The sequence below is a fragment of the Nesoenas mayeri genome, assembly GCF_963082525.1.
Source record: "Nesoenas mayeri genome assembly, chromosome: 6".
Lineage (NCBI taxonomy): Eukaryota > Metazoa > Chordata > Aves > Columbiformes > Columbidae > Nesoenas > Nesoenas mayeri.
Genome location: NC_137545.1, coordinates 27,882,275 through 27,908,414, shown reverse-complemented (window position 1 = coordinate 27,908,414; position 26,140 = coordinate 27,882,275). Strand labels below are relative to the sequence as shown.

The 26,140-nt window shown below is 64.0% G+C and overlaps 5 protein-coding genes across 12 annotated transcripts in view; 4 read left to right on the top strand and 1 right to left on the bottom strand.

Annotated features, from left to right (window-relative positions):
- TMBIM1 (transmembrane BAX inhibitor motif containing 1) overlaps nucleotides 1-2,275 on the bottom strand; it is a 5,932-nt gene extending 3,657 nt beyond the window's left edge. Inside the window, exon 1 of one of the 6 annotated variants that reach the window (XM_080347201.1) lies at nucleotides 2,136-2,275. The gene's annotated coding sequence lies outside the window, so the exon portion shown is untranslated. Of the gene's footprint in view, nucleotides 1-910; nucleotides 951-1,277; nucleotides 1,467-1,489; nucleotides 1,593-1,803; nucleotides 2,069-2,135 lie in introns of those variants that run through there. The other 5 variants (XM_080347200.1, XM_080347205.1, XM_080347202.1 and 2 more) reach the window with 5 other exon arrangements.
- A 103-nt stretch (nucleotides 2,276-2,378) lies between these two features.
- On the top strand, nucleotides 2,379-6,319 carry LOC308042111 (putative hydrolase PNKD; the record flags this gene model as incomplete). 3 transcript variants are annotated; one of them, XM_080347208.1, is made up of 9 exons in its annotated part: nucleotides 2,379-2,563; nucleotides 3,757-3,872; nucleotides 4,075-4,187; nucleotides 4,453-4,511; nucleotides 4,643-4,735; nucleotides 4,992-5,155; nucleotides 5,277-5,363; nucleotides 5,471-5,586; nucleotides 5,902-6,319. In XM_080347208.1, 9 exons carry the CDS (start codon nucleotides 2,379-2,381, stop codon nucleotides 5,938-5,940), a joined length of 972 nt encoding a protein of 323 aa, XP_080203334.1. In that variant the 3' UTR covers nucleotides 5,941-6,319. The 3 variants fall into 3 exon arrangements, with proteins under 3 accessions (XP_080203334.1, XP_080203332.1, XP_080203333.1); XM_080347206.1 differs by having other exon boundaries at nucleotides 5,767-6,319; XM_080347207.1 differs by lacking the exon at nucleotides 5,277-5,363 and having other exon boundaries at nucleotides 5,516-5,586; nucleotides 5,767-6,319.
- Nucleotides 6,320-6,907: 588 nt separating this feature from the next.
- CATIP (ciliogenesis associated TTC17 interacting protein) lies at nucleotides 6,908-9,364 on the top strand (the record flags this gene model as incomplete). The annotated part of the gene is made up of 8 exons (XM_080346968.1): nucleotides 6,908-6,983; nucleotides 7,170-7,370; nucleotides 7,507-7,562; nucleotides 7,845-7,931; nucleotides 8,102-8,272; nucleotides 8,459-8,681; nucleotides 8,837-8,925; nucleotides 9,137-9,364. 8 exons carry the CDS (start codon nucleotides 6,908-6,910, stop codon nucleotides 9,362-9,364), a joined length of 1,131 nt encoding a protein of 376 aa, XP_080203094.1.
- Nucleotides 9,365-11,865: 2,501 nt separating this feature from the next.
- Nucleotides 11,866-16,322, top strand: SLC11A1 (solute carrier family 11 member 1; the record flags this gene model as incomplete). Its single annotated transcript, XM_080347013.1, has 13 exons — nucleotides 11,866-11,952; nucleotides 12,281-12,400; nucleotides 13,098-13,204; nucleotides 13,295-13,365; nucleotides 13,475-13,542; nucleotides 13,681-13,836; nucleotides 13,975-14,133; nucleotides 14,311-14,400; nucleotides 14,579-14,698; nucleotides 15,212-15,361; nucleotides 15,444-15,517; nucleotides 15,976-16,129; nucleotides 16,212-16,322. The coding sequence occupies exons 1-13, from the start codon at nucleotides 11,881-11,883 to the stop codon at nucleotides 16,320-16,322; spliced, it is 1,452 nt and encodes a 483-aa protein (XP_080203139.1). The 5' UTR covers nucleotides 11,866-11,880.
- A 3,833-nt stretch (nucleotides 16,323-20,155) lies between these two features.
- On the top strand, nucleotides 20,156-24,829 carry CTDSP1 (CTD small phosphatase 1). Its single transcript, XM_080346932.1, has 7 exons — nucleotides 20,156-20,365; nucleotides 21,740-21,882; nucleotides 22,103-22,204; nucleotides 22,433-22,489; nucleotides 23,003-23,095; nucleotides 23,358-23,543; nucleotides 23,628-24,829. Exons 1-7 carry the CDS (start codon nucleotides 20,299-20,301, stop codon nucleotides 23,754-23,756), a joined length of 777 nt encoding a protein of 258 aa, XP_080203058.1. The 5' UTR covers nucleotides 20,156-20,298; the 3' UTR covers nucleotides 23,757-24,829.
- Nucleotides 24,830-26,140: the final 1,311 nt, after the last annotated feature.

Below are 26,140 nucleotides of genomic sequence, written 5' to 3'. Positions count from 1 at the left end.
AACCTGCATGGCAGTCACCACCCCAGCCAGGAAGTTTTGCTTTTGCTGCTCCACAGTTTTCCAAAAGGTACCTCATGCCCCCTGGAACTGCCTTGTCTGCAGGGCCAGGGAGGGAAGGGCCCAAAATAGGACCCTGACCCAGGAAAACCCCTGTGACTGGCACCAGTTAGGGGGGGACTGGAATCCATGGGAGGGGATCCAAGCATTTCGGGAAAGCGGGATGGCTCTGAGCAGCACATGGATTCTGAGAAGTCCCACCCTGTGCCCATGGCCAGCACCCTGTGGCAGGGGTCCACTGGCTGCCCCAGCCCCTCCTGTCCCCATCGCAGCAGGGTGGCCTCAGGGCTGGGAAGGAACTAGCCCAACGGGTCCCTGCGGCTGCCACACCCAGGGAGGCAGGCAGCACCCCACACCCTCCCTGACACCCCGAGCCGGGGTACAGTGGTGCCCCAAAAGCAGAGATCACCAGCCACGAGGACACCCAGACTGACTCGGTGGCCCTGGCGTGACATGCCGTCCCTGGGAACAAGGGTGCTGCTCTGCGCTGGCACCATGACTCAGCACAGATAAGGTGCACATGGCAGGGACTTGGGGTGCAGGCGGCTGTCACCCTCGGCATGGCCCCGTAAGTGGCACCAGGCAATGTCCCCACTGGCCACCCCAGCACTCCTGCCAGGCTCAGGACCCTGCCACCAGCTCCAAGGGGACCCTGGGGTGCCAAGGGCCACCTTGGTGGGGGAACAGGGTTTGGGGTGGGGCCAGGGCTCCCCACTTTCCCTGTGGGTCCCTAAAGTGAGGCTGCCTGGGAAATCATCTGACTTCCCAGAATAGCCTGGAAGGTCCCGTCAGGACAACATGGGCTGGTACAGCACAGCACGGTTTGGTAGGGCACAGGTCAGTACAGCACAACCTGGTACGGCACAGCCTGGTACAGCACAGCCTGGTACAGCACAGCTCCTCCACACAGCATGGCACGGCTCGGTAGGGCAAAACGCAAGACAACACAGCTTGGCCTGGCTCAGCCCAGCCCAGCTCGGCAGGACTCAGGCCGGGAGGGGGGGGTCAGCACCGCCCACCCAAGCCGGGTTTCCCCACTGCCCGCCCCCATGCCGCTCACACAGGACACGAATTTGCAAGACTTCAGCATCGCCGCTGCCTCTCCGCCTCCCCCTTCCGAGCCCCCTCCCGGGACACAGGGGCGTGTGACAGGGTTGTCCTCCTGTGCCCAAGCAAGGCGCCCCCACATCACTCAGAGCCAGTCCCCACGCACCCCACACCTTGCCGGGCACGGGCCCGTGCCCTCGCCTCCTGAGACACTCCGGGAGGTCCGTTGGGACACCCCCCACAGTACAAAGGACGGTGCCGCCGCCGGACCGCCCCACTCTTTGGCCCGATAACCCCCCACGCGATCCCGTGGGGTCTGGAAAACCGGCCCCAGCCCTACAGCAGGGTCCCGTCCGTGGGGGTTCTGTCACCCCGCGTCCCTGACCGTGGGACCCCGCTCCGACCCGCTCCGTCCGCCGTGCAGGACCTCTCCCCGAAGTGCCCCCACCCGCGTCGGGGATGGGGGTGTGGGGGACCGCAGCGCGTCCCCGCTGTTCAGGGACCGGCCTCCCACTCTCGCCCGGTTCCCGCCGCCCGCCGGGACGCTCGGTCCGCTACTGGGACACTCCTCCACCAGCTGTGGCACCGGAGGTGGCCGGTACAGGGCGGGTAAGGAGGGGTGAGGGCGCGGTGAACGGGTCGAAGGGGAAGACGGGGGAACGGGAAGGACAGCTGGCCGGGAGGGTCCCCATAACTCACCCTCGTCAGCGGCCCCACACGGGAACTGGAAGCGGCGTGAGGTGCGGAGCGGATCCGGGCCGCCCTACCTGCTGCGCGCTGCTCCGCTGGGCTGCGGCCGAGACGAGCCGGGCCGAGACGAGCCGGGACGGGGCGGCCGGGGCGGGGGAAGGCACCGCCCGCCCCCTCGATCCCCCCCGCGCCGCGCCCCCCCTCGGCAGGTCCGCGCCGCTGCTCCCGGGAGGAACCGGGTGAGCTGGGGCCGGATGCGCCCCCCGTCCTGTTGCCCTTCGACACAGACTCCCCTGACCCCCGCCCGCCGAAGGGAACCCCAGCCACCCACACGGGACCACCTTCTTGACGTCTCTGACGTCACTTCTTCACGCAGTGACGTCAACCGGGGGGACACCCTTTACGGCAACAGGGTGGAGGGAATCCCTTTCTCTTTGCCGGTGACGCACTCGGTGTCCCCCTCCCCGTCTCCGGTTCCCGCGGCAGTGACGCGGCTTGACCAGCAGGGGCCGCGCCGAGCGCCGCGGCGGGGGCGTGTCCGGGGCTCCAGCGTGACGCGAGTGGGAGGGGCGTGTCCGCGCGGCATGGCCGCGGGGAGCGGGGGGCGGCTCCCGGGGCATGGCGGGGCTGCGCGCCGGGCGGTGGTGGCGGCAGTTGTCTGTGGGCTGGCGGCCGCTTGCCTACGCCGCTGCCTGCCCCTCTGCCGCCTCGCCCGCCGCGCCGCCGCCGCCCTCATGGCCCTCGCCGGCCCGCTGCTGTTCCGCGTGGGGTGAGTGTCTGCCGCTCCGGTAACGGACGCCGGGTCCGCCCGCCTTTGTTCTGCCTCCGTGAGGAAGGGCCCGTCCTTTCCCGCTTGTGCGGAGCTTCTCGGGGAAGGACAGCGTGGTGTGCTCCGGTCCTGCTGGCACAGGGGGGCCGGGCTGCGGCTTTTGGGGGCAGCCCCCAGCGGGTACTCAGCACTCCCGGGCCGGAGGGGCGAGGGCAGGCGCTGTCAGCCCGGCTACTGGGGGCTGCTTCTCAGAGCCGGGGAATTAGCCATCGGCTCCCCCAACACGGTAGCGGTCATCCTCGGATCTGGCATCCTTCCCCCGGGGCTCGTCTAATGTCTAATCATTAACCCGCGCTGGCCGTGACCCTGGTGCCCAGTGCTGGCAGGAGCCCCCGGCCCCCGGCTTTGGACTTCCACCCCCCGCAGATGCAGAGAAGCCCTGGCTCCTACCGGGATCCCTCTCTGGTGTACCTGCCGGGATCAGCGCTGAGCGTGTAACCATTCGGGAGCATGTAACCATTCAGGAGGATGCTCTTGGCCAGGGGTTGGGCTTTGCAACCTCTGACTTTGTGTGTCCTTCAGAACATCAGTTCCCCTCCCCAGACCTGAAACACTGCCATATAAATAGGGTGCTACTCCTGAGCCCCACGGCCCTCGTCTGTTGCACTCCTGTGTAGCACATGCTGTGGGGGCATTTCTTGCTTCCCTTTTCCTCATCCCGTTCTGCTGGCCGCTTCCCTCTTCCCGGCAGCTGTGGCAGCCAGGGCAGGCCCTCGGAGCAGGGTCAGCCCTGGGCATGCCCCCCCCCACCCAGGGTGGGGGGTACAGCCAGTGATGCCCAGCAGCCAAAGTGCTGATGCAGGCAAAGCTCTCAGGCTCCAGCTCTTTCAAGTGAGCAGAGCCCTCCTGGACAGATGGATAGATGGATGCCACCACAGTGATGCCCACCCCACTGGTCCTTGCTGCCCAGAGCAGCTGGGGAGGGGACCTGCCTGGGGAACCAATTCTGCCCTTGCTGCAGATCTGGGGCAGGGTGAGGACACTCCACCTCTGGCCCCCTTGTGTGGGAAAGTGACCCCGTGTGTGTCCCCTGGCAGGGATCTGGGCACTGCCTTGGCCCTCACAGCAGTGCTCTCCCCAGGTGGGCTCCTTGGGGGGCTGTCGTTAATGCCGAGGGTATCTCCCCTCCCCAGGTACAGTCTGTACTCCCGCACACGGCTCGGCTACTTCTTCTACCAGTGGCAGGTGAAGAAGGCCCGGGAGCGGTACCCACGCGGTCACTCCGTACCCCAGCCCTGCCACTTCCCTGGTGAGTGTTGGTGAGCCACCCCCACCATGACTCCGTCATGTCCCCCACACTTTGGAGTGGGGAGGGTTTGCCATCACCTTATTGCCCAAAGTGTATTTCACTGAGAATTTAATTTAACATGTGGGTAGTTTGGCCTGTCCCCCCACACCTTTCCCAAGCCAGAGTGTCATGCCCTGATATCTGTCTGTCCATCCCCCTCCAGGGGTGAAAATCCTGCCCATTCCTGTGCTCTCCAACAACTACAGCTACCTGGTCATCGACACTGGCTCCAGCCGAGCAGCTGTCGTCGACCCCTCTGACCCTCTGGCTGTGCAGGTGAGAACACCTTGGCCCTCCCTGACAAGGTGTTTGGGTGTCTCCAGGAGAGGGGGGTTCTCTGGCTTTTTTGAGGAGCAGAGGGGGCAAATCTGCTGCTAATCTGCAGCCCTAGTGCCTGGGGCAAGGTTGGAGGAGTGATGGGGCTCATCTAGCACCTGGAGAGCTGGGCAAGGATGAGATGGGGATTTAGGGGGAGACCAGTATTGGGGCTTTGTCCCCATCCCCACAAATCTCTCTGTGTGTGTCCCCCCCCAATTCCCAGGCTGCCATTGAAGAAGAGGGGGTGATGCTGGAGGCCATATTCTGCACCCACAAACACTGGTAAGGGGCAAGTGGGGGCCCTGGGAGGGTTGGTGACTGCTCTGGAGGGTGCCCCAGCTGAGGTGACCCCCATCCCTACCTTGTGTGGGATGAGGGGACACGTTCGGGGACACTGACCTCCCTGTCCTCAGGGACCACAGCGGGGGGAACGCATCACTCCGCCAGCGGCACAGCTCCTGCAAGGTGTACGGCAGCTCCCTCGATGCCATTCCGGAGCTCACCAAGTAAGTCCTGCACCCCTATGGCTCTCCCAGCACCCCTGCAAATTTGAGGGGTGGAGGCTTTACCCTCAACCATCACTCTCTGCTCCACCCACCCACCGGTCCTTCCCCCCAGTACCACATTGCCCCCTGATGGGCAGATATCTTGGAGGCTCATGACACTAGTGCACTGGGGAGGTGTTGCACGGGGAGGTGGGGATTTTGGGGTGCTCGGTGGGGTGGGGGGCACCCTGATGATGCACCCCTCTGCCTGGCGTAGCCCACTTGCAGACAGGGAGAAGGTGAGCGTGGGCCGCCTGACCTTCGAGGCGCTCACCACACCTGGCCACACTGTTGGCCACACGGCATATGTGCTGGATGGGGGGCCCTTTGGTGGCCCCCCCTGCCTCTTCTCCGGGGACCTCCTCTTCCTCGCCGGCTGTGGTGAGTGTGGCCAACCCCAGACTTGGGTGGCTAGGGGGGGAAGGGGGATGCCCATCCTGAAAAGGGCTTGGGGGGACTCCACAGTCCACCCCTTTTGATGGGCGGTTGTGTGGGGCTCCAGGCAGGCTGTTTGAGGGCTCCCCTGAGACCATGCTCGCCTCCTTGGATGTAGCCATGGGCTTGGGTGAGGACACACTGCTATGGCCAGGTGAGCGTCTCCAACCGCGGGGCAGAGTTGCTGATGTCCCCCTCTAGCCCACACTACCAAGCTGGGAAGCCAGACGGGGGCGATACTAAGGCATATGGGGTCCCCAGGGCATGAGTATGCACTGGAGTGCCTGACCTTCGCCAGCCTCCTAGAGCTTGACAACCCCGCGCTGGAGCAGAAGCTGCAGTGGGCGGCACAGCAGCGGCAGGAGAAGAGGAGCACGGTGAGGCTGGGGGATGTCCCTGGCTGCAGCCTCCCCACTCCAGCCCCTTGCAGGGTTTCCCCTCCCTCAGCGGGGATGCTGCACCCCAGCACCCTCTTGCATGAGTGCTGCGGGGGGCTCCCAGCTCCCTGCCAGGGGGTGCTGCCTCCGGCGGGGGGGGCTGAGTGGCTGTCCCCGCAGTGCCCCTCTACGCTGGGGGAGGAGCAGACCTACAACCCCTTCCTGCGGACCCACCGGCCCGAGCTGCAGGCAGCGCTGGGGCTGCAGCAGGGTGGCGGAGAACACCCTGACGCCTTCCGTGCCCGTGTCCTCAAGGAGGTGCGGAGACGCAAGGACCTCTACAAAGCCACCTAGACTCCTCTGCCTGGACACCCACTTTCCATGGAGCCAGGTGCTGCTCGGGCACAAAGGGACCAGGGACTGTGGTTTGTTTTGCTGTGAATCTCCCTCCTGGGGTGCAGGGTTGGAGAGTAGGAAGAGTGGACTCTTCTCCATGTGGGCACCCTGTAAGTGATCCCTGCCTTTGCTCCCCCAGACTTGGGGGTCACCAGCTGTCATGTAGAAGCACCTCGATCCCCTTTCCTGGGGTCCATAACCCTCAACTCCACTGCCAAGGCTGTAGAGACAGCTCCAAGGGCTTTTCCTGTCACCCCCCTGTTTTTCTGGGAGCCCTCAATTTCACCCTCAGCACTCAGGGAGTCCCCCCTTTCCCTGGCAGCCCCCAGTGCTGTGCATCTCCTTTGGGGTGGGGCTGGGATGGAGCCAGCAAGGGGTGGGAGGGCAGTACTACCTCTAGTCAAGTGGTTCTTCTCCAGCACACCATGCTTGGTGCCAGACACCCCCCCTCCCCATACACACAGTGGGATGAGGCCATGAGAGCACACTGGTGAGGTGTGGGAGCATGCTGCTGTACTGGGGACTGAAGTCCCCTCACCAAACCCCAAAATAAAAGACTGGGTCGGGTTTACTTCTGCTTATCCCTTTCCTGAGGAGCTGCTGCCCCTCTCGCGCGAAGTCCCGCTGCGGCGTCGTTGCCCCTTTAAGAGGCGGGGCCAGGCCGTTGCTACGGAAACCGCTGAGGCGTTGGGGAGGCACCCGGATCCGAACCGGGCAGGTCTGGGGGCGCCCGGGGGCTGGGGCGGGTGTTGGGGGGGAAGGTTGGGGGTCCGTAGGGGAGGCTAAGGGGACAACAGGGGCTGAGGAGCTGCAGAGGCCGGGGAGGTGGGGTGGTCACTGTGGGCACCGGAGTTGTACCGGGGTTTGGGGGAGACATGCTGCCCCCTCACCTGGGGATCCGGCAGCGGGAGCCCCCAGGTGAGACATGGAGCCCCCCGCCGGGTGCCAGCAGGAGACACCAGCCCTGACAGCGGCAGCTGCGGAGTTCCTGAGCCTCATCGGTGGGTGCCCCCCAAAAGCTGTGTCCTGGGGGTGCAAGGCCGGGGGGCACCTGGCCTGGCAGGAGCGGGGTCCAGGTCGTGGGGGCTTGAGCCGGGTGAACGGTGAGAGGCTCAGCCCGGCCCGCGCGGTGGGGGGAGCTGAGGCGGGGGAGTGCCCGGGGCCGGGGTGACGGTCCCTCCGGGCAGGGCTGGAGGAGCTGGAGTGCTGCCTGTTCGCCGAGACGCTGCAGGTGGTGGCAGCGGGGGACCAGGCCGGGGGCCAGTGGTGGGCGGCAGTCCGGTGGGCACCTTACGAGCGGGCGGGAGAGCCAGCGCAGAGCTGCTTCCTGGTGCAGGCTGGCTCCCGCGGCAGGCAGGACGGTGTGCCCTGCTCCAGCACCCTCAAAGGTGAGTCGGGGGTGGTGTGGGGTGTCCCCTCCCTCCCCAGGGCTGGAGCATCCCGGTCCCACCAGCCCCAGGGCTGGTATGTGGGGCACTGCTGCAGTGCCAGTGGGATGAGCTGAGCGTTACTCTGCTCTGCCAGCCTATGTGACCCCGCAGCTGGAGACCCTGGAGCAGGAGGAGCAGGAGCACCTGCAGGTGACCAGTGTGGTGGTGGCATGTCCCCTTCCCCCTGTCCTTCCTCCCTGTCCTGTGCAAGGTCGCTGTGGACAGCCTGTTGTCCCCTCCCTGGCTTGGACAACACTTCTGTCCCACTAACCTGGTCCCCTTCCTCTACTCTGGGGGGCAGCTGGAGTGGGAAGTTTCCCACAATGCGTCTGGTAGGATACCCTGGTTGAAAAGAGTGCAGGGCTGTGCCACCTCAGACAGGAAGTGCCCTGGCTCTACCCCCCCACCCTATGCCCCTTACTTGTCCTGCAGCTTAGAGCACATGCTGTAGAGAGGAGGACCCATATAGTGAGCCACCAGCATGGAATGACTGTCACCAAGATGCTCCAGGAGCAAGAGGTGAGGCTGAGGGGCATCTCTCCCCTCTGCCCCCTAGATGAGGCACATCCTGAAAGGGGGGTGCATGGCTGGCCTGTCCCACCCAGGGATGCCCCCAGGCTCCAGAGGATGGCATCCCCAGGGACCGTGGGGCTGTGGCTGTCTCACAAGGTGGCCATGTATCTCTGCAGGGAGAGCCAAAGTGCCAGAGCTTCTCCTACAGCTGTGATGAGGTGCGGGGGCTGCTACTGGAAGGCGCCAGCATCCTGTTGCTGCGGGTGCTGGCATGCCGGCAGGCAGTGCCCTCCAGCCTCACCTTCCCGGCCATCGATGCCGAGGGCCACCTCTGCACCTCCAGCTACGTGAGCTGCCAGCTGGGGGGGACCCAAGGGATGGGGGGTCTGGGTCAGGTTGGGGGTGCCAGAGTGTGATGCAGGAGGTGGTGGGTGAGCAGTGTGAATGACAGCATGGGGGAACATGGGGATGGCACCTCGGGGCAGGGGTGACTTTTGGATAGGGCTGACCCCTGCCTGTGACCCCCCACCCAGCGTGCCCTGGGCATCCAGCAGCAGGCAGTGGGCTCGACAGAGGTGAAGGTGTTTGTGATCGAGAGAGCTATGCACACCAGCTTGGGTATCTCCACCATCTGGCAGAGCAGCTTCCTCCCCAGCGGGTACGGCCACGGGCACCCCCAGCCCTGCCAGCCTGACAGGGACCCAGGATGGGGTCACAAGTTCTTCTCCCTGCAGGCATTTGGCCCGGCGGGTACAGGTTGGCTGCCCAAGGCTGTTGCTTCTGCAGGATGAGTCTGTCCTTGGCGAGATAGGTACTGGCAGGGGGAAGCTTGTGCCCACCAGCACGGGCAGCCCCTGCCCGCTGTCTGGCAGCACAGTGAGGAATGCCCTGCCCTGCCTTTTTGCTGCCAGGTGGGGTCCAGCCCCAGCTCACCTTCCCCAAACAGCCCCTGGACTGGGAGGAGGACATCCAGCTGTGCTCCTGGTTCCTGGACCAGAAGGTGAGATTGGGTGGGAGCCATGGGGCTGTGTCACTTCCCAGCAGGGTCTCCTCTGGGGTCCCCAGGGGCCACAGTGGGGATCAGGCTGGCCAGTACCCCCCAAGCTCCTCAAGTGTGGAAGAGGACCCAGGCATCCTGTTCCCCCCCTGCTGTCATGGTGGCTGGGGGAGGGACATCGGTGGCTGTGCCCACCCTGTCCACCCCACTGCAGGAGCAGCTGGAAGCGTCCCATACCACCTATGTCCGGCAGCACCCCGAGCTCCTGGCGCTGCTGGCCGACTTCCTCCAGGCCTTGCTCCTGCAGCAACCCCCTGACCCCGTCTCTTTTGCTGCCCAATTCTTCGCCCCCTTTGCCTGCCAGTCCTCCCCTGGGGCACCCTTTGCCTCTGCCAGGGCTGCCAGCCCCCCACTTCGCCACCCTCCAGCTAATGGGGAATAAAGCTGCCAGTGCTGCCTGTCTAGGCTCGTTCACTTTGGGGAAACTGAGTCACGGGGAGGCCAGGGGGAGGCTGAGTTTCATGCTAACCCCCACACAAGTCTGGGTGGGATCCTGTCCTCCTCACAGCTGTTCCAGCTCTTACTTAAGGTGGGGGGTGCCTGGGACATACCCTGGGGCAGGGCCAGACTGGAATCCCTGTGCCTGCCACCACTCCACCTCTCCCTGGGGGCAGAGCCCCAATGCCCACCTCTCTGTGAGGCACATCACGGTGGCAGAGGGGGGGCTCTAGTAGCAGTCTGTACTATTCAGGCACCCACAGCTGCACCTGGGGTGCTCCTCCTCCCACCTCCACAGCCACAAGGGTCCTGGGGTCTTGGTGCCTTGCTTTTGTGAGGACAGCCTGACCTGCCATGAGGCTGAGCACCCCATCGTTGGGGGGAGGGTCCCCCCAGGCAGGGATGGTGTGATGACCCTGCACCGCAGAGGCTGCCTGGCTGGGTGCTCCTCCCCGCTGCTGAGGGTGCATTTTGACCTGCTCAGGCACTTGTGCAACACATGCCTGCTTCCTCCTTGCTCCCATTCGTCTGGCCTTTCCCCTACTCCCACGGGGCCAGCTCTCCCTCCCCTCCCTGCAAGACACTGTTCCCTGTCCCCCCAGCCACCCAAAGGAGCAGGACCCCTGGCATGTGAGGGAGGGTGACACATGCGCACGCTCCCACAGCCCTGGGCACGCTGGTGTGTGCATGCCAAGGGGAGGGAGGCACTAGATCCCCCCCTCCTGGCAAAGGGTGGGGGAACTGAGACCGTGCACGTTCATAGCACGCTCGCTCCCAGGCAGGGCCCCTTTCCCAGCCTAGGTCAGCAAGTGGGGAAGGAGAACTTCCTCCTCCTCTTCTCCTCGGGGGGGTAACCGGGGCATCCTTTAAAAGCTGCACAGTGGGTGTTGCACCCAGTGTCAAGATCAGGGCTCTGTAGCACCAGATCAGGCCCAGACATGGCATCGTTGGAGCCAGGTGAGCCCCATGACACTTGGGTCCCCCTGCACCTCCCCTCCTCCCCTAGACCCCCTTCATACTGCCCTTGGACCCCTGGATCTGCTCCCCCACCCTGTGGGTATTGTCCCCCCAGACTGTCCTGGTTTCCGCGCCTGCCCTGTCCTCTGTTTGCCCAAGCCCATCCGTGATTCATCCACTCTCCCAGGACATGAGTAGGCTGGGAGGGATTGGGAGCAGTACAAGTTTCTTGTCCCCTTTCTGTGGCCACCCAGCTGCAGGAGCCAGAGCAAGGTCCCCTCCTGTCCCTCATGCCCAGAAATGCACTTTGGACCTTGGACTGGTGACAACTGGGCTGGGACGAGGAATTTTTAGGGACACCTGAGCTAAAGGTGGCCTCTGACTCCTTGGGCAGCCACTGACAGCCCCCATACAGCCATGCTCACGATCCCCCTGGAAAAATGGAGTTTGTTCCTCATGGGGCTCACCAGGTTGGAGCAGGGGGGACTTGGGGGAAGCCAATACCAGGGCTACCAGACTACCAGTGTCCTTATCTCCCAACGGGCTGCCACCTTCCCTCCTCCTCACTCCCTCAGGCCTCTCTGGGTCCTTGAACCGGGGCCAAGCCCAGGATTATGGCACCAGTGGGAGCCCCGTGTCCCCGCAGCACCCTGGCATCCGAGATCAGACCTACCTGGACGAACTCATCAGCATCCCCAAGGGCAGTGGGGTAGGTGCTGCCAGGCTGACACCTCCATCAGGGTGGACAGAGATGGGCCGAGGGGATGGTACCACAGGGAGCTTGAGGTGAGGGTGCAAAAAGCCATTGCAGGGACAGAGATATGCCTGTGACATGACCTGGGGACCTCAGTGTCCCCAGACCCAGCTCAGGCAGATCACAGCCCCAGCCTGCATTTTTTCACACTTAGAGGTTTCCAGAGGGGGAAACTGAGGCACAGGGTGTGGTGCTATCCATCCACAGGAATCAACCCACTGCTCATGCAGGCTCCCTCATCTTGGGCCACCCATGCCCAGCCCAGCAGGGTTCCCCCAGGTTGCCTGTGCCCCACCAGCCCCTCCAGTCCTGGCCCATCCCAGGACGGAAAAGAGAAGGGATAGGAATGGGGGTTACCTTGCCAGAGTACAGCGAAAGCAGGGGTTGGCAGTGGGATCCCATGGGGTGCAATTAATGGTGCCTGACAGTCCTAGGATGCCCCTGTAAATCGTTGCCCAACCTGACCCCATGTGGGATGAGGGTCTTGCTGTCCTCCAGCACTGCTGCTAAGGGAGAGGGGCTGGAGGGCAGTGGTTCTCTCCCCAAAACAGGGAGAAGAAATACTCTCCGTGTGAGAAATGTGCCCATGCAGGCAGTACAGGACTTCCTAGCAACAGGTTAAAGGGGACTGGGAATGCAACTGGTTGACACTGGTTTTGAATGGGAATGTCCCACTCTGACCTGCTGCCTCGTCCCAGCCTGGTTTCAGCTTTAGGAAACTCTGGGCTTTCACCGGTCCCGGTTTCCTCATGAGCATTGCCTACCTGGACCCAGGCAACGTGGAGTCAGATCTGCAGTGCGGGGCAGTGGCGGGGTTCAAGGTGAGCCCTGGGCCCCCCCAGCCGGGTCAGGAAGCAGCGGGGGGTTTCGTAACCTCTCCTGCGCTAACGGCCGCCCAGCCCTATGGCAAACCAGCTTCCCCAGCCCAGGGAGTGGGAAGGGAATGGGGGGGCCCTCCTTTGGCACTGGGGCAGGGCATCCAGGGGTGTGGAAGGGCCACCCTCCTGCTTGGGCTGGGGACAACTGCTACTGCCTCCAGGCTTCTCCTTCCCTGTGTCCCTGGGCTGGTTGACACCCTTGCTGGGAGCCCTGGGCAGCCAGCTCCTACCCAGTGCTCAGCCCCTGCTACCTCCCTCCCTCCTCCCCCAGCTGCTGTGGGTGCTGCTGTGGGCCACCGTCCTGGGGCTGCTGTGCCAGCGCCTGGCCATCCGGCTGGGAGTGGTGACGGGCAAAGACCTGGGTGAGATTTGCTACCTCTATTACCCCAAGGTGAGCAATCACAGGGCCCTCCCCGGCGGTCACACCTTGGTCACACTTGGGCTGGTGGCAGCCCTGGCAGGGACTGGGGGGACAGGACTGCCTAGGGGGTGGAGAGGAGCAGGAAGATGCTGTGAGAGACTCACCTCTGCTAGGGGCTCCCAAAAGCTCCCCAGCCGCGGTGCCCACCCGCTAGCACCCCCACACCCCTGCAATACAGGGGCCTGGCAGAGGCAGGAAGGAAGCAGCTGCCTCGGTGTCCTAGTCCAATTTGGGGACACATGAGTACATCCCTCAGGGCAGCGATGTGCAGCTGAGATGCAGGATGAGCCTGGGTGTGTTGGTGTGGGGAGCTGGGGAGATCGGGGGGTCATAAAGCAGAGGAAAGGAGGAGCTAGAGGTCTCATCTAGGCAGCAGGATTCTGATGGGGGTGAATGGCTAAATAACAGGTCCCCAAAAGGAGTGCCGGACACATCCTTCTGTCCCAGCATCGACCCCCCCCTCACCCCGGGAGCATCATATCCAGGCAGCTGGGTCCTGTCCCCTTGTACCCTGAGACTGTGTTGTGGGAGAGGCTAGGGTGGATCTCTCAGGGTCCCCACGCTACTCTGGGTGGCTTGCCACAGCCTGGGGACAGGAGTCTCCAGCCTGGAGGCTGTGCCCATTGACTCGGGGCTCAGGCACCTCACTGTGCCCTGGCCCCACCAGGTGCCCCGTGTGCTGCTCTGGCTTATGATTGAGATCGCCATCATTGGCTCTGACATGCAGGAGGTGATTGGGACAGCCATCGCCTTCAGCCTGCTCTCGGCTGGCCGGTGAGCCACCCCATGGGGACTCTCAGCCTCCCTGATGGCCACTTTCTGCCAAGGGCCACACAACTAACATGCCCCCTTGCCATCCCACAGCATCCCCCTCTGGGGCGGGGTCCTCATCACCATTGTGGACACCCTCTTCTTCCTATTCCTCGACAAGTATGGTGAGTTCTGGGGTGGGGGGACGGGGGAGACGCTCACCCAGGCAGCCCTGGTGCTGATGTGGCACTGGTGTCTCCTGCTCTGTACCACCCCATCTCTTGACACTTCTAGGGCTTCGCAAACTGGAGGCTTTCTTTGGCATCCTCATCACCATCATGGCCCTGACTTTTGGCTACGAGGTGAAGGGGAGAGATGGAGACACCCCTTTCCCTGCACAGCACTGGCAGGGGACCCCCACAGGGTGCCCCCATTGGCACGGGGCTGCAGTGGGGGTGGGGGGCTGCCAGCTCACGGTGCCCTTTCACACTTGTTCCCAGTATGTGCTGGTGAGGCCAGGGCAGGTGGAGGTGCTGAAGGGTATTTTCCTGCCGTACTGCCCAGGCTGCGGGCGAGAGGAGCTGCTCCAGGCTGTGGGCATCGTTGGTGCCATCATCATGCCTCATAATATCTTCCTCCACTCCTCCTTGGTCAAGGTAAAACCAAGGCATTGCCATGGACACTGCCACCCTGGGGTGTCTCAGGGGACACGTAGCGGGGACCAACTGGTCCTAGCTGTAGGACAGAGGATGCTAGCCTGACCCCATGGCACCCATGGCACCCACTGTGACCAGACTCGGGCGATTGACCGGTCCAAGAAGGAGGCAGTGCGGGAGGCCAACATGTATTTCCTGACTGAGTCCTGCCTGGCTCTCTTCGTCTCCTTCCTCATCAATCTCTTCGTCATGGCTGTCTTTGGTGAGGCTTTCTACCGTCAGCGAAACGAAGACATAGTGAGTGTTACCCCTCACCTGCGGGGAGGTGATGGCTGTGCCTGGCTGTGGGGACAAGCAGGACGAGCATCCCTTGGAGAGTGGGTGGTCCTTGTCCCCTGGGATGTTGGGGAGGTCCCCCCATGTCTGTGGGGGCTGCCAGGTGTCTGTCATACTCGTACCCACTGTGCTTTGCAGCGCAACAAATGCATCAACAGCAGTGTCAGCCACTACGCCAGCATCTTCCCTGCCAACAACGAGACGGTGTCTGTGGATATCTACCAGGGGGTGAGTGGCCCCAGGCTATGCCTAACAGGCATCTGTATGCATTTGAGGGACATAGCGCTCCGTCCTACTGACTCCTGGGGCTGGTGGCTGCCATGACCTCACTGGGAGGCTGAATGCTGGTGGGGGTGCCCAGGGAGAGGAATGCTCTGGGGTCCCCCACAGAAGTGTCCCCACACAGGGTGTCATCCTTGGGTGCTATTTCGGAGCGGTGGCACTGTACATCTGGGCCATTGGGATCCTGGCAGCAGGGCAGAGCTCCACGATGACTGGGACCTATGCGGGACAGTTCGTCATGGAGGTGAGGGATGGGGATGCTGGCCCTCGCCCCCATGGGGAGCAGCTGGGAGGGAGGGGAATAACAGAAGGGCTCTGGGTGGGGGGGGGGTCCTATGGGCACAGCCATCCAGGGGTATTTAGCAGAGTTAATTGCCCCCCAGTGCCTGCAGGGAGCTGGGCATGGGGCACTGCCCACCTGGTGGGTGACAACTTGCTGGCACCAGGGTCCTGGTCCCCAGGACGTAGGATGCGGACAGTGCCCACCCATTGCTGCTGCACAGCCACCCTCGCCCCTGTGACATCCCCTCCCAGAGCACCCTATGGGTGCCCCATGCGGTATTTCCCTAATGAGCTTGTTCGCTTTATGAGCTGGAGCTGACATCTAGTGGGGTCTGGCAGCCCTGCAAGGACCTGCCCAGTGCCCTGACACAGAGGAGGGGGTGATGCCCCCTGTGTTCGTCCAAGCCAGGATTTGATGGCGGGGCTGCACGGTGCACAGCAAGGGGCAAGGGTGCAGGTTTTGCCGTGTCCCCAGGGCTTCCTGCAGCTGCGCTGGTCCCGCTTCGCCCGGGTGCTCTTCACCCGCTCCTTCGCCATCCTGCCCACTGTTTTCGTGGCTGCCTTCAAGGATGTCAGCCATCTCACAGGCATGAATGACATTCTCAACGTCCTCCAGAGCATCTTGGTAAGGTGGGGGGCACTTCCTGCCCCCCAACAGCCCAGCCCAGCCCAGCAGTCGTGCCCCCCTCACCCTGCTCTCTTTTCAGCTGCCCTTTGCTGTCCTGCCCGTCCTCACCTTCACCAGCCTGCGCCCACTCATGCAGGACTTCACCAACGGCCTGTGAGTGCCAGGGCAGAGGGAGGTACAGGAGGCAGAGAGGGGTGCCCCAGCTGCAAGCACCCTCCCTTTGCCTATTCATCCCCTGCACACCACACCTTGGGGCAGTTGGTGTATGTGCATTGGAGGAGGGGGGAGGGGGTGATAAGGGGGGAGATGTTCGTTCCCATGTGCCCAGGGCATCTGGAGCAGGATAGACTCCATCACTGCCTCTCTCCATCCTCATCCCAACACTACATCTGGTCTCCCCCACAAGTCCTCAGCATCCTCCTGGCACTGCCAGCTCTCCATTTGAAGGGTACCCAGAGCCCCATCATGGGGGTGTAGTACGGCCGTGGGGTGCAGATGTCCTGGTTAGGGTCTTGCTCACCTACAACCCCAGATCCCCTAGACCGCTGTGCCCACTGGCATATGTGGTGTGGGCTCTGCCCTGGTGCTGATGTCTGCTCTGCTGCCTGCAGCCTAGGGAAGGTGCTGATGACCCTCATCACGGGGCTGGTCTGCGCCATCAACGTCTACTTTGTGGTGGACTTCCTGCCCACGCTGCAAGGCCTGGGGTACTATATCCCTCTGGGTCTGCTGCTGGCTGCCTACGTGGCCTTCATCGCCTACCTGGTAGGGCTGGCACCACGGGAATCGGGGGCTGCCTGGGAGACAGCGCACCCAGCCCATCGACCTGCTCTCTTTGCCTCCACAGATCTGGACGTGCAGCATCGCACACGGAGCCTGGTTCCTGGCCTGGAAACACCACAGCCGGTTCAGCTTTGTTGTCTCCCTCAACCCGCCAGCCCTGGCAGGGACCCGGTGACAAACCCTGTCCCTCATTACTGTCCCCCCGTCCTGCACCGGCCACCTGTTTGATGCCACGCGGAGCCCCAGGGGTGATGTTGTGGCGAGAGATACACTCAGCAAGGAAGGGGTTAACAGCCGGGCAGACCTTCCCCCGAGTTTTACGAGACCCCCCCAAGTTCGGGGATGCTGGTCCAGGCTGGATGCGGAGTGCGGGGACAGCGGGAGGTGCCGGCAGCCCTTGGCACAGAGGCTTCAATGAAGAAGCCGCCCTGGAGATCTCCCTTCCTCATTAGCGCCGGGAACCGCCGGCCCCCGGGACGGCTGATTGCCGCCCGGGACCGCTCATCACCACCCGGGACCGCTAACTACGCCTTTCCGCCCGCCGTCCGGGGACAGCGGGACCAGCCCCAGCGCAGCCGGGGCGGCCAGCCCCGCTGCCCGGTACCGGGTCAGCCCCGGATGGGACCAGCCGGAGCCCCACCAGGGGCTCCTAAACTCGGGGGAAGCTGATAAATGGCGTGTTTGTAACCTGGCCTCAGCCTCGCTGCTGCTGCACGGCCCCAGGGCGGGGACCCCCACGGCTCCCCCATTCCCAGGGCCAGACCCTTTGCCCCAGGCTGGGTGGGCTCGGTGGAGGGGGTTGCACACACCCACGTGTTGGCGTGGGGGTGCAGGAAGGGGCTTTAGCTTCAACTATTTGCATTCCCCTGGGGGGAGCGGGGAGGTGGGGGGTCCTCACCGTGCCCTATGCGCCCCAGATGCCTCGGTTCCCGCCTGCCGGCCCCGCCGGACACGGGGCCATTCGGGCCCTTCCCGGGGGCGGCCGTCGCTCCCCCCATCACCCCCGTCCTCGGTCCGCACCCCGGGTGGGGGATCCCGCCGCGCTTCGCTCCCCGCCGCGGCCCGCACTTGCTAGACGCTCCCTGGCTGTTTCAAGGCTCCCCCCTCTCACCAGCACCCCCCCAAACCCAAAATCCTCTTTCCCAAACCAACGCGGACGAGGGATGGAGATGGGGAGAATTGGAGGGGGACAGACTCCCCATTCCGTGTCCCCCACCACCCCGGGAACAGACCCCCCCGATCCTGGGGGCCGCGTTTGTTTATGTGAAGAATTTCCCCTTCCTTAAAAGGGCGATGTCGGCCGGGGTGGGGCGGTGCCTCCCGCCTCCGCGTTGGCTCAACCTCGGGCAGCTTGAAGGAGGAGCCACAGCGGTGGGGCCCACCGAAAGGAGGGGTCTTCTCCCCGTAAGGGGCGCAGCTGACCCCACTCGCCGGGGCTGCCACCAGCTCTGGGGAGGGGTGGGGACTGCGGCTCCCATCCACAGTGCCTGCAAGAGGCGCCCCTAGCCCGAGGTGCGGGGGCCTGCAGGGGCTGGGTGGGCCGGGGAACATCGGGGTCGGGGTGCTGGGGTCTGCGGAGTGCAGGGACCAGCCTCACAGCTCGTCTGTGGGGCAGGAGGTCTCCAGAGCAGTGCCAGCTGGGGTCGTCCTTCTTCAGCCGGGACCCCTGGTCCGGGGCTCGAAGGCACCTGCTTGGGCATAGCAGGAGGTGCCCAGCCCCGGTCCGCGGCCGTGGGGCAGCGCTCCTAGAGGCGCGTATAGTTGGGGTAAGAGTTGGCGGCCAGGACTCCAGCCTGGGGGCAGTGGGGTGGCACAGAGAGGTCCCTCGGTGCCTGGCTAGCGGGAGCACGGTGCTTTTCTGCCCTGTGCCAGCACCCCGCAGCCCATGCATCCAGCGGGGGACTGCCCGCTCCTGGCCTGGGAGTGCAGGATGAGGCCCGTGTCCCCACAACCCCTTGTCACCAGCCTGTCTCGCAGCCCTGGGGGCGGGCGGCATCTCCCTGAGCTCCCAGGCTATCGGAGCTCCCCGTGGGTGAGCAGCGAAGTTAGAAGTGATGCTCTGATTGCTGCTCCAGGCGTCTGGTCGGGAGATTTTCCTAATTACATTAATTAGAGAACGGGCAGGGCCTGGGTGAGCTGTGGCTGCTGCTTGCTCATGGCTCAAAGAGGAGGGAAGAGCAGGATTTAGCGAAAGAAACGGGTGCTGGAGAGGACAGTGGCTCCCACAGCTGTCGCCGCGATGAGCAGCGTCCCCTGGCACCTGCCTGCAGCAGAGCCCAGCCCAGCCACCCCTCTGCGGATAAAGGGGGCGCGCTGCCTGGCATCACCTGGGATAAAGGAATAGCACCAGTCAGCCCAAAATAGAGACTGGAGGAAGCACCACCTCTTCCTTCCTCTCCCTCCCGCCGGGCAGGGGAAGAGCACCAGCTGCCTAGTTAGGAGAGCCGGCTGCCTCTCTGACCAGCACTGCAAGGGGACAGGGAAACTGAGGCACGACCGCTACCCACTGTCAGAGCAGGTGGCAGGACGAGGTGTACTGGTTCCCAGCCACAGCCCGGTCCCCGCCAGGGCTCCCAGGGGTTCGTGGTCCTGGGATGCCCCACGCAGAGCTGGGAAGGTGGGAGCCGCAGGTGTGAAGAGGCTTTTGCTCTGCTAGCACTTCCAGTGCCTGCCAGGTCCTGCTGACTTCGCAGCATCCTAATTCCCCAGGGAGGCACCTGCTGATGCTGGATCCCATCTCACACCCGGGTCACTTGTGGGCATGTGTCGTGTCCCCTTTTGGTCCACGCTGGCAAAGGGAACGAGTTGCTTCCCAGACTCGATCCTCAGGGGCTGCTTCCACCCTACGGGGACGGCTCAACCCCGGGGAGCCAGAGGGGTACCCAGCTGCAGGCATTGCTGCCTCACTAATGCTCCGGGTGCCCCCCGGGCCAGAAACGACGATTCCAGCTCTGTAAGTTCCCAAACCACAGCTGAGAGAGATTGAAAGACCCCGAACAAGCTCAGGTGGGAAATTTCCAATTTGCTCTGCCCCCAGGGCAGCGCTGACGGAGGTCGCAGCGTCTCTGGCCATCGAGATGTTGACCGGGATCGTCTGGAAATCTCCCGGGGCCAGGCGCTGCCGGGGGACACCGCGGTGCAGTGGTGCCCTGGCAGTGCCCCGCCAGGCTCGTAGGGGGGAAAGGTGCTGGGGATGAGGGAGCACTGGGGATGCCAGTGCATGGGGGACTTGGGAGGGAGCGACTTTTCCCCAGGACGTTGTTGCATCAAGCTCCCGGTAAAAGCTGCTTTTCAGAGAGCACCTGGAAACAGCCTCACTTCCACCTGAAGGCAAGAGGGAAGGAACTGTAGAAGAAATTATATATATTATTAATGTGTATATGTCCAAACAATTAGGGATTTGCGGGGAAAAGAAATATTATAAACAAGCAGGTGGTTACTGGTGCAGCCCCCCAGCCTTTGTTTCCCCCCCACACTGGCCTATGATGGCAATCGGGATCGTGTCACCGAGGAGGGACGGGGATCCCCCAGCAGAGGCAGGAGCCACCGAGTCCAGGAGGCTTTGCTGCAGGGGACGCCCAGCATGGGGACGGGGGGCTTCATGTGCCGGGGGTGACTGCAGGGGGAGACATTTCTCCTTCCCCAGGGGCTGCCAGCTGGGTGGTGGGTGACACCTGCGGGTAAGAGCAGGGCCGAACCCCATCCTCATCATCCCTGAGCTGGGAGGCTATGGAGAGCCAGGGGGAGAGGCGGGGACTCCGTACGATCACCATGGTGCAAGCGGGGGTCCATCCCAGCCAAGCCTGCGTCACAAGCACCCCCTCAGAGACCGTCATTGCCTGCACCCCCGGTCCCGGCTCGCCTCGGCTGGGACCCCCGCTCCTCCCCCGCGGGGCGGATGCCGGGAGGAGGAGGTGGGGGGGGGGGGGGCCCGGCGTTGCCCTTTTAAGGGGTTCCTTGAAACCGCGCCCGGGTTCCATGTTTGCAGCCCCAGCCCGGGCGGAGGAAACTCCATGTTGTAACAAAGTTTCTTCCGCGGCGCCGCTCCCGCGCCCGCCGCCCCGCGCCGCCGCCGGCCCCCGCCCCGCCTCCCCCGCCGGGGGCCGCGCCGGGGGGGGCCGCCCCCTCCCACCCACCCCCCCCCGGCGCCCATGGAGCACCAGTCCATCATCGCCCAGGTTAGCAGGGAGGAGGGGAGCGCCCCGCTGCAGGAGAAAGGTAACGCGGTGGGGGATTCCCCCCCGGTGCGGGAGCTGGGGGAGGTCCCCGGGGTCTGCGCTACCGCGGGGTCTGGGGGCGGCTGCCTGCGGAGGGTTTGATGAGCTGCGGGCGCTCTCAGCCTGTTCCGCGCGTCCTGCTGCCCCAGGGCTGGAGCGGGATGCGCTGGGGCACGGTGGGGCCGGGGCTCGGAGGGAGCGGGATTGTCTGCCCCCGCCTGGGTGCGGGGACCGTGCTCCGTCCCATTCCCCCGAATCCCGTCGGTGACCCTGGGGCGTTTGAGGCGCTGCTCGGGCCCCGGCGTTCGGCGTATTTGCGCTGTTTCCTCCGGAGCCAGGCGGGGGGTGCAGGCAGCGCCGGTGGGAAAACTGAGGCGGGGAGGGGGAACCGAGTGCCGGGCACCCAGCTGCAGCCCGCCGCCTCGGCCGCCTGTTAATTGCGCTCCCTGCAGCCAGCGCAGGGGTTTTGGCGGGGAGCGCTGCCCGCCCTGCTGCCCGACGCCGGGGTGCTGTTCGTCGGCCTGGGGAGCTGGCAGGGTCGGGGGGGAAGCCAAGCGTGAGAACGGGGTCTGTCCCCTGTGGGGAGCTGCCTCTCCACGGGTTCCCTGCCATGGGGCAACCTATGGGGCTGCCAGGGCAACGGGCCCTGGTCCGGCTCCTGGGAGGCACAGCTAAGGGGGAGCTGCGGCTCCGAGCCTAGACGAGCCCCGATCCCGGCCCGGGCTGGAGCCACAATCTTGCCCGCGCGGGCGGTGGGGAAGGGGCTGCAGCCGCCGCACTGCCCCCGGGGCGGGCAGGAGCTGTGCCTCTGCCTCAGTTTCCCCTTGGTCCGCCAATGGGGGCTGCGGTAACGGCACCCAGGGGCGGGCACTTCTTCCTGATTGGTCTTTCGCCTCCGGTATGCTCGAGCCGGCCAATGAGAGAGCGGCCAGGCTGAGGGCGGGGAAAAGAGGCTGTAATCCCCGCCTCCCCAGACGAGGTCCCCCCATCAGGGTCACTCACCCGCGTGGGTCTGTGCCTCCTGCGGAGGGACAGTGGGACGATCTCGGGGGTCCACGATCCTCCTGGGAAGTGCCACAGCGGCCCCGGCTCCCCACACTGTGTTATTGTAGGGTCTCTGGCCGTTTGGGGGGATGCACGTAGGCAAAGAGCTGTGGGTGGTCTCCAAACACTCGTGCCCGCAGCGCCAGCTCTTGGCGGGGCAGGAAGGGTGGACGGACGGATGCTGGGGGCTGTTGAGGGCTTGGCGGGGTGTCGCCCAGCACCTTCCATGTCAAAACCCTGAACCTGGCTTACCTGACCTTTCTTGCCATGGGGGGGCTTGGGAAACCCTTGGGGGTGCCCTTGTCCTCTTATCCCCTTCCTGCCCCCCCAGGCACCCAAGCCCCCACCAAGAAGCCACGAAACCGCAGCATCTTCCAGTCCCTCTTCTGCTGCCTGTGCCACGATGAGGGGGAGCCCTGTGCTGGCACCACAAGTGCCCCGCTGCTGGTGGAGGAGAACGGGGCCCTGCCCAAGGTATTCCCCCTCCCCAGCACCCCCACACCCCCAGCTTGATGTTGCAGGGGTGACACAGTGCTGAGGGGGGCAGGCTGCCCATCCCCAGCACTTCCCCAGTGCCAGGATGGGGGTTGATATGGGTTCCCCCCCCTATGCCAATTCTGGGTGGGTGGGAGGGGGTGCCCCTCACCACCCTGCTGACCCCTGGGTTTGCCTGTGCCCCCCCGCCCCACTGCAGGCTGCCGTCAAACACCTCTTGCCTGAGATCAAGCCGCAGGATGCCAGCAAGCTCTGCGTGGTCATCGACCTGGATGAGACGCTGGTGCACAGCTCCTTCAAGGTGGGGGATGCGCTGGCCCACCCCACTCCTCCTGCCCCCTGCTCTGTCCTCCTCCCAAGTGATGCCCAGTGCCATGGCAGCTGTGATCGGCACTCCGCACAGCCCTGCTGGGATGGGTGGGGTGTCCTTACAGGGGGTGGTGGGTCCAGCAGGGGGTGTGGGCAGAGGGCGGGCAGTGTTTGGGCAGGGGTCATCTGCCCAGCACTGATCCTGCTGTGCCATCCCCAGCCAGTGAACAACGCTGACTTCATCATTCCCGTGGAAATTGATGGCATCATGCACCAGGTAATGGAGGGGTACCTGGGGCGTGGGGGGCACAGCCACCTCATTCCCAGGGACCAGCAGCTGTCCCAGTACTCTGCACCAAGGGGCATTCAGGTGCATCAGGGTGCTGGGGCTAGCACTTTGTGGGTGCAGAAGTGGGTGCTCCCTTTTCCCAGTGGGTGGGGAGATGAGGAGGGGTCCTGGCACAGTGTCCTCCTGCAGTGGCCGGCCCCAGGTTCAAGTAATCCAGGATAGGCTGTGATCTGGGCAGTCAGCCTGTTCTCGGTTACTTGGCTCTGGAGCTGGCCAGATGCTTCACTCCAGACGTGCCAGTGGGGCTGTGGCATCTCCCAGCCCACGCGGGGCAGGGCTCATGGCACAGGGCATGGGCAGCCCTCTGCCCCCCACTTCCCAGCAGAGCGCCACCATCTGGGATCAGAGACATGAGCGTCCCCCAGGGTGGGCATGGGGGTACTGGCATGGTCCAGGTTGCTGGTCCCTGTGTTGTGTTGCCCTCTGCCCCGTTGCCCACAGGTGTATGTGCTCAAGCGGCCACACGTGGATGAGTTCCTGCAGCGCATGGGCGAGCTCTTTGAGTGCGTGCTCTTCACCGCCAGCCTGGCCAAGGTGGGTGCCGCCAGCTCCCGCCATCGCCTTCCCTTTCCCAGCCACCTCTGGGGTGGCACAATTCCCTTTGCCTGCCCACCCATGGGCATTGCTCCCCCTTGTCCCCTGCCTACCCCACTGCCTGCCTGCCCCTGCAAGGCGCTGGCCAGGGAAACTGAGGCACGGGGCAAGCTGGCACTGATGGAGAGCCGGGTGCCGTCATCACCGTGGGGTGGGCACAGTGGCAGAGTGTGCCCCAGTGACCCCTCTCACCTGCTCGCAGTATGCGGACCCCGTGGCTGACCTGCTGGATAAATGGGGTGCTTTCCGGGCACGGCTCTTCCGGGAATCCTGCGTCTTCCACCGCGGCAACTACGTGAAGGACCTGAGCCGCCTGGGCCGTGACCTGCGCCGCATCATCATTGTGGACAACTCGCCCGCATCCTACATCTTCCACCCTGACAATGCCGTACGTATGCCTGGGGGGAGGGGGGGGAATGGAGGGGGGTGGTGGGGGCCACCCCTCAGCCGCTGCCTGCTGCACTGCCCACAGGTGCCGGTGGCTTCCTGGTTCGATAACATGGCGGACACGGAGCTGCTGGACCTGCTGCCCTTCTTCGAGAGGCTCAGCAAGGTGGAGGATGTGTACTCAGTGCTCAAGAAGCAGCGGACTAACAGCTAGTGCCACCCCCCAAACCCGGGTGGGGCGCTACTGTGGTGGCTGGATGCCTTATTTTAGAGTGTGTGGGGGTGTCCCAGTGCATCCCCCCTATCGTCTTCCCCAGCCCCAGTGGGCGAGGGTGCCTGCTGGTGGTGGGAGATGTGGGTGTCCCTGCTGGGGAGCTGGTTGTCCCCTTCCCACAGAGGAGGGGAGGATGTGTGTGACCAACTGCCTTGCTGTGCTGGGGAACTATTGCGGGGGGTCCATCTCCTCCCCCCCATCTCCCCCAAACCTGCATCCCCCCTCCCTGAAATGGTTCTCAGGTCCTTTTCTCCTCTGTGTCCCCCCGAGTGGAGAGGGGGGGTCAGCAGCTGCTGCTTTCCACTGCCTTTGGGGGGACTGAGCCCCCCATCTGGGCTCTGCCTGCTGGGGGGAGCTGGCAGCCCTGGGCCCCTATTTACAGGGGACATGGGAAGGGTTAACCCCTTACCACCCCACAAAAATTGGAGGGGGGTGTCTTTTTTGCCTTGGTGCGTGGAGCCACTATTTTACCCTTAACTCTGCCTTTGGTGCAGCTGATTGCCAGGGAGGGGGTGGGGGGGACATATCCCTCCTCCTCCCTCCTGTCTTCTGCTGCCCCCTGCCTTGAGGGTGTGTTTTGGGGGGGCAGCCTGCCCTCAGGGCTGAGCCCCTGGCCACAAGTGCCCCCCACCATGTGCCTTGGGACACCATGTCTCCATGCCCACCCTCCTTCTAGGCCCTGCAAGGAGTGTGCTGGGGGGGCTCTTAACTCACCCCCTCCAACCTCGGTTTCTTCCCATAGCAGGGGTCTGGTGGCCTCTTCCCCCTCCAGTTACACCATGTCAATGGGAGCCACTCCAGTCACCAATGGGGAGGTCCCCCCGTTGCAGGGGGAGCCACGCACCTGCTCCCCATCCATCTGCAGCTTCACCAAAGGCTGTGACTGCAAGGGGAGAGGGACCCCCATACTAGCCTTAGTGTGCCCACCCCCAGCCTTACCCCAGCCCCAGCCCCCCAGCTGGGGCAGGGAAGGGGGCACTGTGGGCCTCCCACTCCCTGCAGCCTGGGGTTACCCTGACCCCCATGGGGTTGGGCTTGTGCCAGGGTACCCCCCAGCCTTGAGGGGCTGGGGGCTCTCAGGGAGGGTTTTTTTCTGGGGGAGGGGGGGGAGCTTGGCTCATCCAGGCCTTTTTAAGCATCGCAATATGTACAATGTCTCTCATATTTTTAGGGGGAAAAGGAACGGTTTCTCAAAAAATCATGGGTGCCTTTTTACCACTGTGCCAGGGAAGGGGAGCAGTATTGAGGGTGGGGGTGGGATGTGAGGAGTTTTAGCTCTCTGGTGCTGTTTGGCCAGCTCCTGCCAACGCTGCCCTTCTCCTGATGCCAGGTACCAGGGGTGGGCAGGGGTCCCCCCCAAGCTGCCTGCACCCCTGCCTCCACCTCCTGCCCCATGGTGGGGGGTGGGATGTGGGGTGCTGCAGCACACCCTTCCCCACCAGACCCCTGCCAGCCCCTAGCCTGATCCTGCCCTTCCAGGAGGGTTGAACTCAGCACTTTATGTTAGACAAGTCAAATGGCACCAGCAAAGCCCACTGCCCGGTGAGCACCCATGGGTGCTGCAGCACCCGAGGAGTGCAGCCTCCACGCTGGGCACCCTTGGAAGCCCAGGAGGGCCAGCGGTGGCATTGGGGGTGCTGGGGAGGGCTGGGGGACCAGATCCAAGTGCCTTTGTGTGATTAAAGCTGTCGTACCATCTTGGAAAGGTGAGTCCTGATGTGTTGCGAGTACATGCATATGTGGGTGTGGGCACGTGCCATGTGTGTGCACTGTGAGGGGGCACAGTGAACCCCTGAGATCCCCTAAATCCCCCTGGAAGGGGAGATGCTGTAGGTCGGTGCTGCAAGAGCACTGCTGGGCTGAAGAGTTTGGGGGTCACCCCTTGCCTGGTGCCAAGGGGACTGTCTGCTTTGGCACCCGCATCCTAGCCCCTTTCCTGTCCTCCCAGAAAAAGGACCCTGATGCCACAGGAATGGGTGTCCTGACGCATAACAAAGGGGGGATCTGAATTTACCTTGTGGGTTGTGCTCCATAGCTTTGGGGCTTAGGCCACAAGTGCTCCCTTCCTCAGTTTTCCCCCAGTAAGGTGTTGATCCCTGCCTCTTGGCTGGGGGGTATATGGGAGGATTTCTGCTGCCCCCCCCTTCCCCCCGAGCAGCCTGCTGCCAACATGCAGGCAGTGGGGTGCTGCAATGAGGGACTCTTAAGCTGCCCTCCCCCATGCCCTCATTGGCTTTGTGCTTCCCGTCATTAACAAAGTCTCTGTCCTGCCTGATGACTGCACTAATTAATGAGTTCATTAGTGGCCCGGCATGTCCATCTGG